General features: G+C 42.0%; 2 protein-coding genes across 2 annotated transcripts in view; both read left to right on the forward strand.

The window, feature by feature from the left end:
- The first annotated feature begins 326 nt into the window (after nucleotides 1-326).
- Nucleotides 327-11,046, forward strand: LOC107296342 (coiled-coil domain-containing protein 82). The gene is made up of 9 exons (XM_015825688.2): nucleotides 327-489; nucleotides 1,689-1,772; nucleotides 2,965-3,561; nucleotides 4,799-5,045; nucleotides 5,170-5,262; nucleotides 5,753-5,877; nucleotides 6,948-7,118; nucleotides 9,357-9,542; nucleotides 10,342-11,046. Exons 3-9 carry the CDS (start codon nucleotides 2,974-2,976, stop codon nucleotides 10,432-10,434), a joined length of 1,503 nt encoding a protein of 500 aa, XP_015681174.2. The 5' UTR covers nucleotides 327-489; nucleotides 1,689-1,772; nucleotides 2,965-2,973; the 3' UTR covers nucleotides 10,435-11,046.
- Nucleotides 11,047-16,916: 5,870 nt separating this feature from the next.
- The window catches only part of MAML2 (mastermind like transcriptional coactivator 2), a 192,809-nt gene continuing 190,808 nt past the window's right edge, over nucleotides 16,917-18,917 (forward strand). The window contains exon 1 of the mRNA XM_015825687.1: nucleotides 16,917-17,405. Within this exon, the coding sequence (XP_015681173.1) occupies nucleotides 16,917-17,405 (489 nt within the window). The remainder of the gene's footprint in view (nucleotides 17,406-18,917) is intronic.

The following is an 18,917-nucleotide window of genomic DNA, read 5'->3' on the forward strand; positions in this document are numbered from 1 at the left end:
ACATCTCAATATTGCCAAAACTACATATATTCACAACCTTTAAAGCAGGGGTAGTCAACCTTGGCTCTTTTATGACTCGTGGACTTCAACTCCCAGAATTCCTGAGCCAGCTAAGCTGGCTCAGGAATTCTGGGAGTTGAAGTCCACGAGTCATAAAAGAGCCAAGGTTGACTACCCCTGCTTTAAACAAATAAACTGTAAACTAAATCATCAGAGATTGGTGTAAATTACACGTTCTTGAGAAAACCCCACCCCGGATGAGAGCGCGAACACCACGAAACGCCCCGCCTCTTTCCTGGTCAGCTGGAGCGGCCGCCTGAACAAGGAACCGGAACTGAGTGGTGGTAAAGCTCAGCCAATTACAGCCAGGAAGAAAAGAAGCGGGCCCGACAAACAAAATGGCCTACGCAGTTTTGTTTTGACAGTTCGTGTTGCGCTCCGTTAGCTGCGTCCGCCAGTCGTTTCCTGGAAGCGCTTTCGGAGAGTCAGGTGAGCGCTGCCGGCGTCCATCTTAATCTCCCATTTCAAGGGAGCGTTGCCTAGATTTGGAAGGGATCCCGATGAATCCCATCACGCTCAGCCCGGATTTGATGGGTTTGTAGCCCAAATCCTCTACCTGTTTTCGAAGGAGACGCCCGAGCGCAATAAGTTCCGCTTTCGGTTCCTCTTTTTCAGAAGGGATCGGGTTTATTTTTAAGCTGCCTTGGCAGAACTGGAATGACAGGAAAGTGGGGAAAGTTTAGGGTTGTCATTCAGTCTTCCGCCCGCTTAGTCTTTCCCCGGTGCCTAGGATTCCGGGTCCCATAGTCCCCAGCAATCGCCCTCCGCTAGCTCCTGGGATTCGATCGCTCCTTGCAGCCGAGAATTACATTTCAAGGGAGATCTTCGCAGGGATACGGTCAAGCGAAAAGCGATAGTTTGCCTGATGATAACAGAATAACAACAGAGTTGGAAGGGACCTTGGAGATCTTCTTGTAGTCCAACCCCCAGCTCAGGCAGGAGATCCTATACCATTTTAGACAATCTCTTCTTTAAAACTTCCAGTGTTGGAGCATTCACAGCTTCTGGAGGCAGGTTGTTCCACTGGTTAATTGTTCTAACTGTCAGGAAGTTTCTCCTTAGTTCTAGGTTGCTTCTCTCTTTGGTTAGTTTCCATCCGTTGCTTCTTGTCCTGCCTTCAGTGCTTTGGAGAATAGCTTGACTCCCTCTTATTTATGGCAGCCCCTGAGATATTGGAACACTGCTATCATGTCCCCCCTCGTCCTTCTCTTCATTAAACATACAAACCCAATTCCAGCAACCGTTCCTTGTATGTTTTAGCCTTCAGTCCCCTGATCATCTTTGTTGCTCTTCTCTGCACTCTTTCCAGAGTCTCAACTTCTTTTGTTTCTTCCTCTTCTTCATATCCTCTTTTACCACTTCAGGTGTTGACCCAGATCCAAAATTCTGATTCTTGCACTTCTGGCAGCCATTCTTATTTGATGCTGTTGTAGTGTGTCTTGGATGTTGTCTCAAAGACTATAAGAATATGGTGTTATTTGTTGCTACTTATTAGCTGTTGTTACTTGGTGCGTTTCATGAAAATAATATTTAATAATATTTTTGTTTTTAAAAAGTACTTTTAATCAATATCAGTTTCTGAAAAGTCTCTGTTTTCCGATGTTGAACTTCTACTTTTACATTTACAGACTTCAAGAGGAGTTTGAACTGCGGCATAAACCAAGAACCAGTTTGATCTAGGAGTTAAGGCACCAGCTAGAAACCAAGAAAAGGTGAGTTCAAGTCCCACCTTAGCCATGAAAACCAGCTGGGTGACTTTGGGTCAGTCATTCCTTCTCAATCCAACCCACAACCTTACAAGGTTGGGGTTGTGGAGATAAAGAAAAGAAGGAAAAATATTAAGTATGTTCGCCACCTTATTTCTAAAAATAATAAAGATGAGGTAAAAATAAACAGAAGTAATCTTTCATATGGTCATGCTTAACATCCTTAGCGGGCTCCGTGTTTGCCCGTTTCCAAATACCTATCAGATTATCTTTGTTTGATGCAGAAGTCTGAGGAACCTAATAAGCAATTATGAAGGGCTCGTTATGTTGCAGGCCTTGAATCAATATTTTGGCAAATTCTCTGAAAATTCTGTACTTCTCTATAACGTGCAGAATTTATTTCCAAAAGTGAGATTTTCTTTCTGGCTTCATTATAATTTTACAACATTAAAATGTTCCATAAGATTTCTCTCCCCACATACACACAAACAAAAATGGGAGATTTCCTGGACTTGTTTGGCAGATTTTGGATCTAGAGGACAAAATGCTTTTACCAAAATACAAAAAAATTAATTTGCCATAAGAGGCAATGAGTTCTGAAGGACATTACAAGTACTCCTTGACTTACAACCATAATTGAGCCCAAAGTTCTATAGCTAACAAGACAGTTGTTAACTGTTATGCCCTTTTTACAACTTTTCATGCCACAGTTTTTAAGTGAATCATTGTAGCTGTTAAGTAAGTAACAATTGTTAAATGAATCTGGTTTCCCCATTGACTTTGCTTGTCAGAAGGTCAAACGGGAATCGTGTGACACCAGGACACTGCCACTGCCACTGCCACCAATACATGCCAGTTGCCAAGCATTCAAATTTTGATCATGTGACCATGAGGTTGCTGCATGGTTGTGTGAAAAACAGTCATAAGTCACTTTTTTCAGTACCGTTGTAGCTTTGAACAGTCACTAAATGAATGGTTGTAAGTCAAGGACTGCTTGTACTTTTTCCCCCAATTGACAATCCATTAAATTAAGGGTTTACTGTACATCCACTTCTTTTAAGTCTGGAACAAGGGGTGTTAGCAGAATAGGAAAACCTCTGTTTTTGACTGGGCTTCCCATCCCTATTTTAGGAATTGTAAAAGCAAAAATATGAACTTAGAATTCAGAATTTATATATGTATATATATATTTTTTTAGAAAATCCTTATGGAAACTAATCCTCTAAGGAAAGGATACAAAACTAGAAGCACGACAGCAGAATCAGTAGCCAAATTTCATGTTGACTGCAGGCGGACTAAAAGATATATATTTCCTGAACATCAGGATGATGACAACGAAATTACGCCCTCCTCATCATCAACATCATCATCATCAGAAGAAGAAGAAGAAAATCCCAAGTCCAGTTCAAAAGAAGATGTAGATGGAAAAGAAGAAGAGACGTCCATACTTAGCAAAAGGAACAGTGAGGCTGGGAGTGATGCAGATTTTCAGAAAAGAGGCAATGATGTGTCTTCAGAGGATCTGGAAGAAGGAAACATTTCCTTTGGAAAGAGGAAGAGACTTCGGGCAGCCATGTTATATGACAGTGACAAAAGCAGTGACAGCGATGTTCCTAGGAAAGTGATCGCTAAAGGCAGGAGCGTAATTAGCAAAGACTATTTATCTGTTGATGGAGAGTCACCCACATCCCCAGCAGAGAAAGCTGCAAATAAGAAACGAGAAATACACATAAAACTGCAAAGGTTTTCTTTCCGGCAATCAAGAAAATCTGGCAAAGTCAATCAACATAATGAGGTACATTCCCAATTCATTTTCAAAAACATTTTCACACTTGCTTTCTCACGCTAGCCCACAGATGGATTTCATCTACTCTGTGTGAATCTTAGAAGCATCTTTTTATATTTACCTTGTGATCCCAACACTAGGAAAGTAGCCACAAATGATTAGCTTGTGAGTGACTTTATTTGATTACGTGCCATCGAGTACGTAATCTTGATGACGATGATAATAATAATAATAATAATAATAATAATAATAATAATAATAATAATAATAATAATAATAATAATAAAGTTGGAAGGGACCTTGGAGGTCATCTAGTCCAACCCCCTGCTCAGGCAGGAAACCCTATACCATTTCAGACAAATGGCTGTCCAGTCTCTCTTCTTAAAAACTTCCAGTGTTGGAGCATTCACCGCTTCTGGAGGCAGGTTGTTCCACTGGTTAATTGTTCTAACTGTCAGGAAGTTTCTCCTTAGTTCTAGGTTGCTTTTTTCCTTGATTAGTTTCCATCCGTTGCTTCTTGTCCTGCCTTCAGATGTTATCCATTCAGTTGTGTCATAGGCCAGGTCCCTCAGGAATTCTGGGACTTGAAGTCCACAAGTCATAAAAGGGCCATCGTTCCCCACCCCTGCTCCACATCTTCTGATCTTGCACTTCTTCTCTGACTCTTAATCAACTCTTAGTGACCACGTAGACTTTCTCCATGACAATCTGTAACTCTTCCAACAATGTCATTGCTATTGTAACTGACTCCCTCCACCTTGCTGTTGGTTATCTTCTCTTTTCTCAGCATTAGAGCCTTCTCTGGAGAATTGGGTCTCTACATAACGTGTCTGAAGTTGGATAATATGAACTTGATTATTTGTGTCTTCAATGGAAACTCTGTATTGATCTTTCAATGATTCTATTTGTTTTCTTTGCTATCCATAATATTCTCGGGAGTTTTCCCAACCCAAAATTCAAAAGCCTCTTCCTGTCCTGCTTCTTTATAGTCCAACTTTCACTTTGATAGAATATCACACAGAATACCATTGTTTGCACAGTTCTGATCTTTGTAGATATGCTTATTGTTTTATATTGTTTTATATATCAACTCAAACTTTACAATACATAAAACAAACTGGTACTGTATTCTCTAGGTACACAGCAACATTACTTTAACATGAATTAATACTAACTCCATTCATGAAGCACCAATGAATTCAACTAAAATATTCTATTACTACTGTGCCTTTTTTCATTTCACCAGGGAAGTGTAGATGATGACTTGGTACAAAATGATGCTCACTCACCCTTCACAAAAGAAGAAATCGGTGATGTGTCTAATAAAGACAGCATGAAAGTTTTCATCGATGATGATAAAGAAGAGGAAGAAGAAGAAGAAAAAGAAAAAGAAGAGGAGTGGGAATGGGGGAACTTTGAGGAAGAAGAGCACCAACATCAAGACAGAAAGCATCATGGGGCCAGTATCTTATTGGAGAAACACATTCCATTCGGTAAGGTCACAACAACAAATAAGAAGTAGCTTAAATATCCTTTCTATAGTATTTATTAGCACCTAGTCATTTATTCATATGGACCGTACTGATACATATTTGTGTTGATTTTTCTTTTTAACAGTTTCTTTGGTCGATCATTATTTGCATTTTCAAAGAGTCGTAAAAGCCTTTCTCATCAATGCAACTGATGATACATTTTTGAGCTCCTTATATGGTAAGCAAGCACCCCTTACAAAGAGGCTATTTGTTATCCTCTTTCAATTTTTTTCTCGGAGCAGTAAATAAATGCGTTAGAGAGAATCCTTAACTTACTACCATTCATTTAGCAACCGTTTGACGTTATTGTGGTGCTGAAAAAAGTGACTTACGACTCTTCGTCTAACGTACAACCATCACAGCCTCCCCACAAGTCAGGTTATCAAAATTCAGGTAACCGGCATGTATTTACCATGGTTTTATTGTCCTGGGATTACATCAGAGATGGGGAACGATCGCCCCTTTATGACTTTGTGGACTTCAACTCCCAGAATTCCTCAGCCAGCTACTTAGCAACCATGGCAAAAAGGTCATTAATGAGGCGCAACTCGTTTAACAACCCCCTTGCTTAGCAACAGAACTTCATTGGGGTCGTCAGTTGAGGACTCCTTGTACTCTTTATAAAATTGTGATGTTAATAACAAAGCCTATTTGTTTTCTCTCCAAAGAGGGGAAAAGACAAAACAGATTTGCACAGGATATGCGAACTTCCCTCTATTATTTGGATCACCACTTTATTCAGCCTCGCCTTGAAAGTCTAGTTTCGGGATGTCACTGGAAAGAACGATACAAGGTACTAAATTTTCCTCTTAATCTTTTAATTTAATTGCTTAGTTTAAGGGTCCCCAATCTATGGGCCATGGCCCGGGACCTGCTGGCTGATGCGCACACAAATGGGCACGCATCCCCCCACGTGCTAGTGCCACGCCCCGTTTGCACATGCATGCGGGTGTGAATGGGGCTGCTAGCGCCAGGTGGGTGTGCGTAGCCGATTTGCGCATGCACAGATGGGGCCGCTAGCTGCCGTGGGGGTTGTAGGGCTGTTCATGCATGCACATGGTGCCAGTGCATGCCGCATGCGAGAACAGGGCTCTGACCCCGTTTGCATGCGCATATGCACCAATTTGGAAGCTGCTCTCCTTCCCTCCAGGCCGTGAGCCCAGAAAGGTTGGCGACCTCTGGCTTAGTTGATTTGGCTCTGGCATTCAGATCCATGTGGTGTGTTATTTTTCTTAGTACAGTATGCAACAATGAAAAAGAGTAACCTATACAGGTAGTCCTCGACTTAAAACAATTCGTTTAGTGACCGTTCGGAGTTACAAAAGCACTGAAAAAAAGGTGACTTACGATCATTTTTCACACTTACAACCATTACAGCATCCCCAAGGTCACCTGATCAAAATCCAGGTGCTTGGCCACTGACTTGTATTTATGATGGTTGCAGTGTCCCAGGGTCATGTGGTCACATTTTGTAACCTTCTGGCAAGCCAAGACAAGGGGGACGCCAAATTCATTTGACAACCATGTTAACTAACTTAATAACTGCAGTGATTCACTTAACAACTGTGGCAAGAAAGGTCGTAAAATGAAGCAAAACTCACATAACAAATCTCTCATACAGCAACAGAAATTTGGGGCTCAATTGTGGTCGTAAATCAAGGACAACCTGTATATTTGTAATACTTTAATGCCTCCTGATTTAGTACTTTTCTCATTTAGCGTCAAGAAACTTGAACTCCATTATGGTTGTAAGTCAAGGACTATCTAAATCTACGGTATATGAATGTGTAATATCTCCAAAATATTGTAACTAAATCCCTGGAGCTATTAACAACACAATTTTTATCAATTGTATTTTTCTAGACACGAGTGGACGGTTACTCTGATGTCCACATAATTTCAGAACCCTCAGAGACGCGTATTTGTCAAGCGTGTGAGCTAGACAGAGACTGTAAGTTTATAGTGATTTTTTCTGGAAAACAGTACATTCCTAAAACACTGACAGTGGATGACTTCCTGTCCCACAATACACAGGTAGGCTTTGCTAATTCCTGAAAAGCGAACGTATTTGTGTGTTTTAAAGTCTTTGTACATTTTAGGGCTATTTTGTTCACAGGTTTCACATGTGGTATTTAAAAATAATGTCTGCCAGAGATGTAGTGTGCTCAAAACCAAAACTGGAAAGGTGTTTCATAGGTACCGTGATAGGATCATTACTCACTGTACCCATCAGTGTTTCTTTAAAAGAACCTTCAAAATTCATCTTTCCAAAATCTCTAGAGATTCCTCTGAATCTGAATTGCCTTTGCTGAAGTTCTAAAGCAGGGGTTGGGAACAATGGCCCTTTTATGACTTGTGGACTTCAATTCCCAGAATTCCTGAGCCAACCATGCTGGCTCAGGAATTCTGGGAGTTGAAGTCCACATGTCATAAAGTGGCCATCATTCCCCACCTCTGTTCTAAAATATTTCTTGTTCTTTCCATTTTCTAATTTTTTCAAATCTTGAGTCTTCCAATCCTTGTTTCATGTTTTCATGTCTTTTAACGCTGATTATCTCTTGTCTATTAGCTTATTACGAGGGGTCATGATGGCTCAACGGTTAAAGACATTGAGCTTGTCAACTAACAGCCTGCATTCGAGACTTCCTTTTGGAAGAATTTTTTTACTGTAACCTAGTGATTCAGAGTGGAAACTTGGGTTGACGTTTAACAGTGTATTATTATACTGTACTATTTTATTTACCTGCCCAGTTTTTACAAAGTCTTATATAAAACTTACATAAACTTATATAGAAAGTCTCAAGTTTAAAACCCAGCTCAATTTTCAAATCTTTTTTTTCATTGGCATTTTATTTTTCTGACTGCACAACCCAAACACTGCCTAAAATGAAAATGAAAATGCTAGATATTGGCTTAATTCAGAATAAATATCTAGTAAATATCTAAAAATAATTGGGTTTTTTTCCTGATATTTATGTGCAAATGAAGTAACTAACCTTACATAGCTGGGTAATTAAGTAAACAGAAGTGAATTGGTCCATTTAGAAGCTGTGATGACTTTATTATGTGAGAACTATGCACTTTGAAGCAACATTTTGTCCAATTCCTTTCGTGCATCTGCTGCGCATATGTACAGCTTTAACTTACTGAGTATTTGCTGGGCTCATAATTCTCTGTTCTCAAATTCTCTAATACGAAGTGACTGCTTAGATTTTTGCTGGGATGACTGTTCTACTGTGTAAACTGAGGGATTTCTGTTTTTATATTCAGTAACTCGTTAAAAAAAAATTCTTGCAATTCATGTAACGGTTGAACAAGATAGTCCTTGTGACTTGGTGATAATAAATGCAACAAAGAAGTCATCTTTTTTATTCATACTTTCAAATGTCAGCCAACTGCACTGGTGCCAATATTTTTTTTAAAAAGTAATTGCTTGTTACTTTTCTTGGACAAAAAAGTTAGACTCAATCAACATCACAATTGTCTTCATCAAAATGGGCGCAGGAGTTGCTTTCTAACTAGGATTGCATTAGTGGATAGTAATAAAAGTCCTGTCTATGTTAAATCATCTTATTTTATAGGACATCCATTCTTTTTTTTTTAAGTTTTTTATTTGTAATACAGTTAAAACAAAAATGGACATAACATGACATTCCAGAATAAATATTCCTCTTAATACATATAATTAATACATCATTCTTAATCTGTATATAAACTTATTCTTCTATACAATACAATTATATATACAGTTATATGTATTTCTGTCTTAACACTAGCTTGAAGCCCGAGCAGTTCTCCTTAATTCATACCAGTAATAAAATTTGTCCCAGATTTCAAAATAGTCTGATTCTGTCTTATCCTTCATTTCCATTGTGAGCCTATCCATTTCAGCACACAATAAAATTTTATATAAAATCTCTTCTTCTGTTGGAATTCCTTTATTCCTCCAGTTTTGAGCGTATATCAATCTGGCAACCATGAGAATGTGTAACATCAAATAGAATACCCCTTTGTCATATTTCTGTGTGGTTATGCCTAGTAAAAAGAGTTCTGGTTTTAATTCTACCACTAGCATTAATATTTCTTCCAGCCATTTTTTAACCTTATTCCAAAAATCACGGGCTCATGGGCACTCCCACCACATATGATAGTATGTCCCAATTGCCAATTTACATTTCCAACATTTGGAAAAAGCCATTCTTGCTTAACTAATTTCAGTGTTTACTACTGTTATTCAGAATATACCCACTAAAAGAATTTATGTTTCTGCAGAGGTTGAAGGTTGATGTTGTATGTCAAAAGCGTACCCAGGTTTATCACGATCTGAAGCACTATAAATATAAGTTGTATCAGAAATGCTGTTCAGCTATAAAAGAGGAATATCGTCAAGATGAGCCAGCCAAAGATTTAGTGAAACGAGTTTTCAGCCAACTGAAGAAAGACAACTGGATATGTAAGGTAACTCATGTTTGTTGGAAATGCATTGCTTATGGATTAAGTGAGGGGCTGAAGGGTTTCTTATAACATCTAAGAAAAGCTAGAGGTACTCTTTGACTTACAACCACAACTGAGTCCAAAATTTATGTGGCTAAGTGAGACATTCGTTAAATGAATTTTGCCCCATTTTACGATCTTTCCTGCCACGGTTTTTAAGTGAATCTCTGTAGTGGTTAAGTTAGTTACATAGTTGTTAAGTGAATCTGGTTTACCCTTTGACTTTGCTTGTCAGAAAGTCGCAAAAGGTGATCACATGATCCTGGGACATCGCAACTGTCATAAATATAGAGTCAGTTGCCAACTGTCTGAATTATGAGTGTCCCCAGGTCATGTGATCAATTTTTGTGACCTTCTGACAAGCACAGTCAATGGGGAAGCTGGATTAACTTAACAACTGTGTTACTAATTTGACAACCGTGGTGATTCACTTAGCAGCTGGGGCAAGAAAGCTTGTAAAATGGATGGTCTCGCTTAGCAACAGAAATTTTAGTCTCAATTGTGGTCATAAGTTGAGGACTCCCTGTAATTAACATTTTATATACTTAGAATTTGAGATGATTCACAATAGTATTTCTTCTCCTCCTTCTTCTCCTTCTCCTTCTTCTTCTTCTTCTTCTTCTTCTTCTTCTTCTTCTTCTTCTTCTTCTTCTTCTTCTTCTTCTTCTTCTTCTTCTTCTTCTTCTTCTTCTTCTTCTTCTTCTTCTTCTTCTTCTTCTTTTTTTTTTTTTTTTTTTTTTTTTTTTTTTTTTTTTTTTTGCAGGAATATTCTGTCCTTGACAGATATCTGGACAAAGTAGCGGAATTCCATAAATTTTATGAAGATTTTAAAAGAAACATCCTTTCATTTGTGTGAGGCTACTGATGGGTTTTTATCTCTATACCTCATTTCTGCTATTTTTCTTTTTTATTTATGGTTCACTCTAGCATGCAAATATATGTGCTAAATTTCTTTTTTTTCTACTTTATTTTAATTATCAAAATAATCTTTCTAATGGAAATTTTATAGAGGAAGACCCTGGAGGGCTGGATCGCTTATCGAACTATCCTAAAATCAAACTGCACATTCATTCAACAAATGATTTTTTCTGAAATGTATTACATAGGCACTCTCTTCAAAGATAAAATTTTCTATGTTGCTTTTTGACGCTTTTGCTCATTGTCTCTTAGTACCATCTTTTCTACAAATTCTATAAACTTTAGTTTAATTTTTTCAATCTTCGTAAAGCCTGCAGTCTTATCCTTCCTGCTGATACAGAATTCAAGGATTTTATTATCAGTGATGTCAGAGGAAGAAACATAGGAAGGAGCTGCCCTTAATTTTTCAGGCGGTTAAAAGTGATGGCGCAAAATTTCTATCTTTAGACTTGCAAAATTCTATTAATGTAGCCTTACAATAAAGTAGATTTAGCTGAACTAATCATGTTTCCTGACTGGTTTTACCGCATAGAGTGGATATCTATCCACATTTCAGATTTTCTAGTTTCAAAACTCTTGAACCTTGTAGATTCATTACATAATCAACCAGGGAAATGATCAATTAGGGCTATTCCTCTCTCTTCATATTTCCATTGTGGCCTGTGAAGAGCCATAGCTTGTTGGAAGAGCATGTATTCCTGGCACCTCACTAAAGCAGAAAAGGCTCATTTTGGACATGTGTGTATCACATTGTCATCCCCAAAACTATCTCCATGTAATAGAAGGTTAGAAAACTCTGTGTCAGTTAACATCAACAATACTGAACAATATGAATCAGGTGTAACTTATAAAAAGGAACCTGAATGTAAATGTTTCTGAAGCTCAGCAACTTTTAGATGGGTGGACATCAGCTCCCAGAATTCCCCAGCCACGTATGCTGGCTGTGGAATGCTGGGAGTTGAAGTCCACCCATCTTAAAAGTTGCCGAGATTGACAAACACTGCTTTATTCATTCATATGAATATAAATCCTTTTTATATATCTGTGACTATAGTTATAATAAATAAGCTTTGATAGAAATGGAATCAACGAAATCAAACTCCAGGAACAAAGATGGAAGGCATTAGCTTCGTATTTGGCTTGTGAACTTACTGGAACCACATCTAGCTGCAAGCAGATCACTGACCTTGATGCAGCTACAATCCAATCCAATTAAGCCTTTGATGTATTACTTCAGACTACTCAGCAACCAAGTTCAGACTCACTTGTTGCTATTTTACGATAAAGCAGTTGATAGTGAAGGATATGGGAGGCCAGAGTAGAAGATAGTGGAATAACTGGGAAAGCGAACAGGCACAAAAAGATGTGGCATATATTACCTGTTATGTTCAGAGGTCATTGTGCTTTTCAAACAAAAGCCTTGTGAAATAATGTGTGTGCAACTCTTAAGATGAAAATTGCCACACAGGATCTTTCCTTCCTTGTATCAGACCATGTCACAAACATGCTTTGACTACTTCTCATTTGTGCTATGTCCTCATTGTGTTACCCTCGTTTGTTTGTTTTTTTGTAAGCCTATGACTGAAGTAGCCTTAAGTCATTCTTAACTCATCCGGGTATTCAAGCAGTATTTTTCCTTTTCAGCTAATAGCATGAAGTCTTAAAATGTTATACAGTTTGCCACTCGTTTTAACTGAGACATAAGTTAGGTGAACTGTAAATAGAATTTGCACCCTGCCTACAACAATCTGATGTGGGTGGTTGTCCTTCTGATTTGGGGGTCAACCTCATTTGCTGCCATCTGCTGTTGTCTGCATAAGGAGTTGGACACAATGACATTGAACACTTAATAGACTGAGCCTGAAAAGTGACAGTGAAATAACTATCTTCCTACAATCTCCTGAATAGACCATGTAAGAATCTGAAAGTTGGTTTCTGTTGCCTACGTGCAGAAAAGTAGAGGTGAAATGAAAGTCCTACTTATGAATGTGATGCATCCATACCTAGAAAGATCAGAATTCTGTCGGCAATGGTTTTCTTTGTGACACTCTCTGCAAGCAAAAGTTAGACTTTGAAGAAGCACAGTATGGAAGAGTCTTGATGCTTTGGAACTTTATGAGCCATGGTGGCGCAGTGGTTAGAATGCAGTATTGCAGGCTAATTCTGTTGACTGCCAGGGGTTTGATCCTCACAGGCTCAAGGTTGACTCAGCCTTCCATCCTTTTGAGGTTGGTAAAATGAGGACCCAAATTGTTGGGGGCAATATGCTGACTCTGTAAACCGCTTAGAAAGGGCTATAAAGCACTACGAACTGGTATATAAGTCTAAGTGCTATTGCTATTGCTAGAGAAGTCACCTGAGACTACTATGCATAGCCAAGAAGCCAAACAAGAAGATCCTCAAACAAATCAACTGAGAGTACTCAATCAAGACAGAAAGGGCCAGGCTTAAAATTATAATTCAGACACATTATGCAAAGACTCAACTCCCTGACCAAGTCCATAAGTCTTGGAAAGAAAAAAAGAAGAGGATAACCAGCAATGAGGGGGATGGCGTCCAATATGGTGAGGAGTGTACACTCTTGAGAAATCTGAAGGTCCAGATTGGAGACATACCATCCTGGAGAAAAGCTAAGTACCTAGATGGCCACCAACAGTCAACTCCGGTTTGATGGTCCACAATCAAAGACGTGTTTACCTAATTCACTCTGTGACTCGAAATTATTGTTTCTAAACTTTGTTCAACTCAAATGGGGAGCCCAAGAATGAGCGTAGAGATGACAAAGCAGTCGTGAGCCAGACCCATCGCATTCAGACTCCAGGATTGTGGTTGGCAGATGTTCCTCCCACTGAAAAGGAAAGGAAGCAAAGCCAGAGCAATCAACAAATGCTTTGTGCATGCAAGATCAGACAGCTCCCCTCGGCAGTGAGTTGGATCAGAGGCAATAAGAGGCAGGACAGGGATTAGCTGCAAGGACAGAAAATTTCACGCTGGCATAGTTTTCTGCTGATTCAGGGCAGGGTAGAGAGCTTTTAACTCCACCACCGGGAATGACCCTCTGCTGTGTATGTGTACATTTAAAAGAAGGTGGATGTTAGATCCACCGACAAATCTTGTTTATATTAGAGGGGTGGGAATCTTACATATAAAGAAACTGTAGATCAAAATTTTGATTTACACCAATTCAAAAGATCCACTTTTATGTGTAAACTACTTTCCTAAAGAAATGGGATGTATCTGTGTTTGTTCCCACCCCTTTTGTGGCAATTACTTTAGGCACTAATAAAGGAGAGTATTTGTAGCTCAGGGCTGAAATGAGGGGTCCTTAATGCTCTCTGAACTTGGTTGTTAATCAAATTAGGTGACATCATCAGTGCTAGTACGATATTACCTAGTTTGGATAATGAAAGTTTTGCAAGAAAACAAGCAAGCCTAGAGAGCCCCAAGGACCCATCACTTTAGGCCAGGGGTTCTCAACCTTGGCAACTTTAAGACTTGTGGACTTCAACTCCCAGAATTCCTCAGCCAGCTTTGCTGGCTGAGGAATTCTGGGAGTTGAAGTCCACAAGTCTTAAAGTTGCCAAGGTTGAGAACCCCTGCTTTAGGCACTGTTTTAGAGAGCTGCAGGAACAGGACACTGGCGCAGTGGTGGGACTCAGCCAGTTCGCACCAGTTCGGCAGAACCAGTAGCTAATTTTTTGTTGCTCAGGCCCAGAACGGACTTCCGGAAGCGGCATCCACACAAGAGAACCGGTTGTTCACGTAGTTGAATCCCACCCACTGCACTGGAGGGATCAAGAGTGGGTAACGGGCATTTATGAGTTTAGGATTTTTACACAGTTAACTTTTTTTTTTAAGTTTTTTATTAATAAAACAATTAAAACAAAAAGGGACATGACATGACGTTCCAGTATATATAATCCTAACAATTCGTTCCTTATCATATTTAAAGTTCTATATATACATCTCTCTCTCTATATATATATACATATATTCGTGAGTCTTTGGTCATTCGGGTTTTCTCCCGTGTAAGATTAGAAGTATCATAGCGACGTTTTGATGAAATCACATTCATCATCATCAGGCTTGTGCTTTTAGCTTTGTGCTTCTCAGAGTAATACATATATTCCCCTATATAATACAATATTATACAATCTCGAGCTTGTTTCTCTATATATCACCATATAATTTTATATACCACAAACTTAAACTTTAACTCAGAACCCGAACAGTTCTTCGACTTGACTCATACCAGCAGTAAAAATTTGTCCCAGATTCCAAAATAGTCCGTTTCTTTATACAGTTAACTTTTATGGCGGTCTTTAATCAGCACAAGATTCGGACTCGTTCTTAGATTGCTCCAGCTTCCTCCCATACTTAGAACCTTCCCTTTGACCCGGCGCTCCTTGACTTATGGCAAGTCGACTACCGTCCAGATGTCGCTGAAGCCCCCACGTCGCTCACGCTGGGCGCTGTATAATCTCCATCAGGAGCGCCCGGCCGAGGAAACGGAAGCTCCCGTGCAACGACGCTGCTCCGGCGCTAGGGGTCTCCCTTCCCTTCGTTTCCAGAATGGGGACTTTCTGGCGTAATGCTCTCAGCTTCCCACTAGGGCTCCCTTCCTTCTTCAATCTCTCTCTCTCTCTCTCTCTCTCTTCTCCCCCCCCCCCCGTGAGTCTCACGTTTGCTGCCGCTTCTGCTGCTGCTGCTGCTGCGCTTCTTTTCTACGCGAGCACAATGAAATTTTGTGCCGCCGTAAGCCCGGCGCTTTCTCGCAACCCAGCGGCTTAAACCCGAGACCGGGCGCAAAGGGGAAAAAAAGCAGGACCCGCGGCGGGATTGCAAGGAAGGAGGAGGAAGGGGGGGCGGCGGCGTCGAGCCCACCACCGCCTGGGAGCTAGTGCCCCCCCCAAAAAAAAGAAAGAAAGAAAGAAAGAAAAAAAAAATCCGGAAAGAAAGAGAGAACGATCTGGCCGCGATCTCCGACCGGGGAGAGGGGATGAAACCTCACCGGGTCGCTCCGCTCTGGAGGCAGCAAGCTGGCCGTTTGTAAGTTTCTCTCAGGATCGCTTTTGGAAAGCGCTTCCCAGACGCGGAGGGAGCTCTCGTTTCGCCCTCCAAGCTTCGGGGCGCGGGGGCCGCGGTAAGCGCCGGGCTGCAGAAGCCTGAAAGATTTTTTTTTTCTCTCTCTTTCTCTCTCTCTCTGTTTTTTTTTCCCCTCCACTTTCACTTTTTTTTCCCCTTCTTTTTTTTTGCCCTCTCCGAGAGCAAAACTGCTTTTATTTTTTTTCTTTATTGTCCGGAGCGAGAGAAGCTCCTGAAAACTCCGGATTTCTGTTCTTCGGGCTTTTTTTTTTTTTTCCGGCTTTTTTTTTTTTTGCCCACTTGCCTTGCGTCTGCTTTTGGCGGATCCCCGAGGAGGAGAAACAAGCCGGCGGATCTTTGGACGCGGATCGGAGGAGTTCGGACGACAGACGGGGTGGAGAAGCGATGGAGGGGGAGAGAGCGGAGTAGTTCAAGCCTTGGTCGGTCTCGGCCCCCCCTCTTCCCGCCCCCTTCTGACTTACGGGTTCCGCGAGCAACTTTTCTTCCACCTCGTGTCCTCCTCCTCCTCTTCCTCCTCGCCTTTTTTTTCCCCTTCCGCGCTCTCCCTTTCTTTGGGGGGGGGACGCCGCCGCCCGCCCGCTTGCAGCCAGCCTTTTGCACTCGTCGGGATATGGTGATCCTGGTTACTACGACCCCCCACTAACTTTCTCTCCCTTTTGGAAAGCATCTCTCAACTTTGGGGGAGGATTTAAAGGAAACGCCAGCAGAATCGCTTCTCGGAAAGTTATTAACTCCCAACACGTCCCGTATTATTCATAATCAAGGGGGAAAGCAGAATATATATATATATTTTGAAGGGATTCCGTACAGGCTCCGGACGTTTTTGGAAAAAAGAAAAAAAAAAGAGGAATCGTCTCGTCAATTGCTCTACTGGGTTTTTAGATTTCTGTGGCGGTTCTGCATCTGTGGAATGGATCCTGGTCAATTCCTTCCTTCTTTCCTTATTATTATTTTCCCCCCAGCCTCTGAGATGAGTTGCGCTCCCGGGCTAACAAATCTTCCGAAAAGGATTTCGGTGGGTTTTCTGTAGTTCTTTGCGCCAAAACAAAACAAAACAAAAATAATAATAATAATCTGTCAATTCGTCTTTCCTGGCTGTCAGGAAGGATCGTAACTCGTAAAGGGGGAGGGGGCTGACTCCGGGTTGCCCTACGGGGGGAGAGAGAGAGAGGAAATAAAAAGGAAAGCCAAAAAAAAAAAAATCCGATCTGAAGCTGGGCGAGCGACTCCCTCCACTCATGTCAGCGTGAGAAAGCCGCGATCTCCGGTTGGGGAAAAGAGCAGCGAGCGCGAGGAGGCGTCCGGCCCGTCGGGATGGGGGACACGGCGCCCCCTCAAGCCCTGGGTCTCCTTGTTGGAGGAGGAGGAGGAGGCTCGATGGCGGCGGCGGCAGCGGCGGCGCCCCCGCGGGTGCACAGCGCGATCGTGGAGAGGCTCCGGGCGCGCATCGCCGTTTGCCGCCAGCACCACTTGACCTGCGAGGGGCGCTACGAGCGGGGCAGGGCCGAGAGCTCGGATCGCGAGCGGGAGAACACCTTGCAGCTTCTCAACCTTGTGCAGCACGGCCAGGCGGCCCGGAAGGGAAGCAAGCACAGCAAGGCGGCGGCGGCGGCGGCAGGGACCGCCGGAGGCAGCAGCAGCGCCGCCGCGGCGGCTTCTGCTAACGCCGCAGCGCCCCCTGCGGCCGACTACTATCCCCAGCAGCTGATCAGCAACGGGAGCGCTGGTGGCAGGAATGGGATCAACGGGGAGCAGCCCGGCGCCGTCGCTGGGGGCGAGCCCAGGAATCCAGCCCTGATTGCGGTGAGTTGAGTGGTTCTTCAAGGCTTTTCCTTACCGTTTTCGGCTCCTTCTGTGCAGCCAAAGGCCAAAGATTTGCTCTGGGTAGATTTTTTTTTTCCTTTCTTTTTTTTTTTAAATGGCGATTTGGTGGTTGGACAAGGCCGATTCTGGCGCCCGTCTCTAAATTTTATTTATTTATTTATTTATTTGCACCCCGCCTTTATTGTAATTGTGACGGTTCTAGTAGTGCACTTGGAGTCTCAGTGGACAATCACTTAAAATATGAGCCAGCCGTGTGCTGCAGCTGCCAAAAAAGGCCAACACAGTGCTAAGCTGCATTAACAGAGGGATAGAATCAAGACCACGTGAAGTGTTAATACCACTTTACAATGCCTTGGTAAGGCCACACTTGGAATACTGCATCCAGTTTTGGTCACCGCGATGTAAAAAAAGATGTTGAGACTCTAGAAAGAGTGCAGAGAAGAGCAGCAAAGATGATTAGGGGGCTGGAGGCTAAAACATATAAAGAACAGTTGCTGGAATTGGGTATGTCTAGTTTAATGAAGAGAAGGATGAGGGGGGACATGATAGCAGAGTTCCAATATCTCAGAGGCTGACACAAAGAAGAGGGAGTCAGGCTATTCTCCAAAGCGCCTGAAGGCATGACAGGAAGCAATGGATGGAGACTAATCAAGGAGAGAAGCAGAACTAAGGAGAAATTTCCTGACAGTTGGAACAATTAATCTGTGAAACAACTTGCCTTCAGTAGTTGTGAGTGCTCCAACACTGGAAGTTTTTACGAAGAGATTGGACAGGGTTTCCTGCCTGAGCAGGGGGTTGGACTAGACCTCCAAGGTCCCTTCTAACTCTGTTATTCTGCTATATCCAACACATCTTCCTCCTCCTATTTTCCCCATAACAACAACCCTACAAATCCTAACTCCGACTGAGCTGCAGAATGCAAATAATCAACCACAGGTTTCCATATCAAGGTCTGTGGAGCCAAACCCAGCGCTTGGGTAGCCTCTGCTGGCTTTCTGACTTGAGCGGTCCCCATCCTCTGCCTCTACTAGAATTGTGGAAATCTGGAGCAAAATTGGGGCTTTTGGGGGGGCAGTGCTAGGGCTGAACTCTTGCCTAAGTCCCCTCTAAGTCTTTTCTGGTGACGGTGACCTGCCTTGGAGTCTGAGAGGGCCTGGATGGAACAGAAGAGGCCCAGAAATGACCGTTATCCAGTCATCATTTGGAACAGGGTGAACTTCATCTTTAGTTTCAGAGGGGTTTGTGTGTGCGCACACACACACACACACACACACAGAGAGAGAGAGAGAGAGAGAGAGAGAGAGAGAGAGAGAGAGAAAAGCCAATTTGGGTAGCTCAGGGGTAGGCAACCTTGGCTCTTTTATGACTCGTGGACTTCAACTCCCAGAATTCCTGAGCCAGCCATGCTGAGGGGAAAGGGAGAGGTTTCCAAGCTGAGCCATGCTGGCTCAGGAATTCTGGGAGTTGAAGTCCACGAGTCATAAAAGAGCC

The sequence above is a fragment of the Protobothrops mucrosquamatus genome, unplaced genomic scaffold (genome assembly GCF_001527695.2).
Source record: "Protobothrops mucrosquamatus isolate PMUCROS unplaced genomic scaffold, P.Mucros_1.0 scaffold2757, whole genome shotgun sequence".
NCBI classification, from domain to species: domain Eukaryota; kingdom Metazoa; phylum Chordata; class Lepidosauria; order Squamata; family Viperidae; genus Protobothrops; species Protobothrops mucrosquamatus.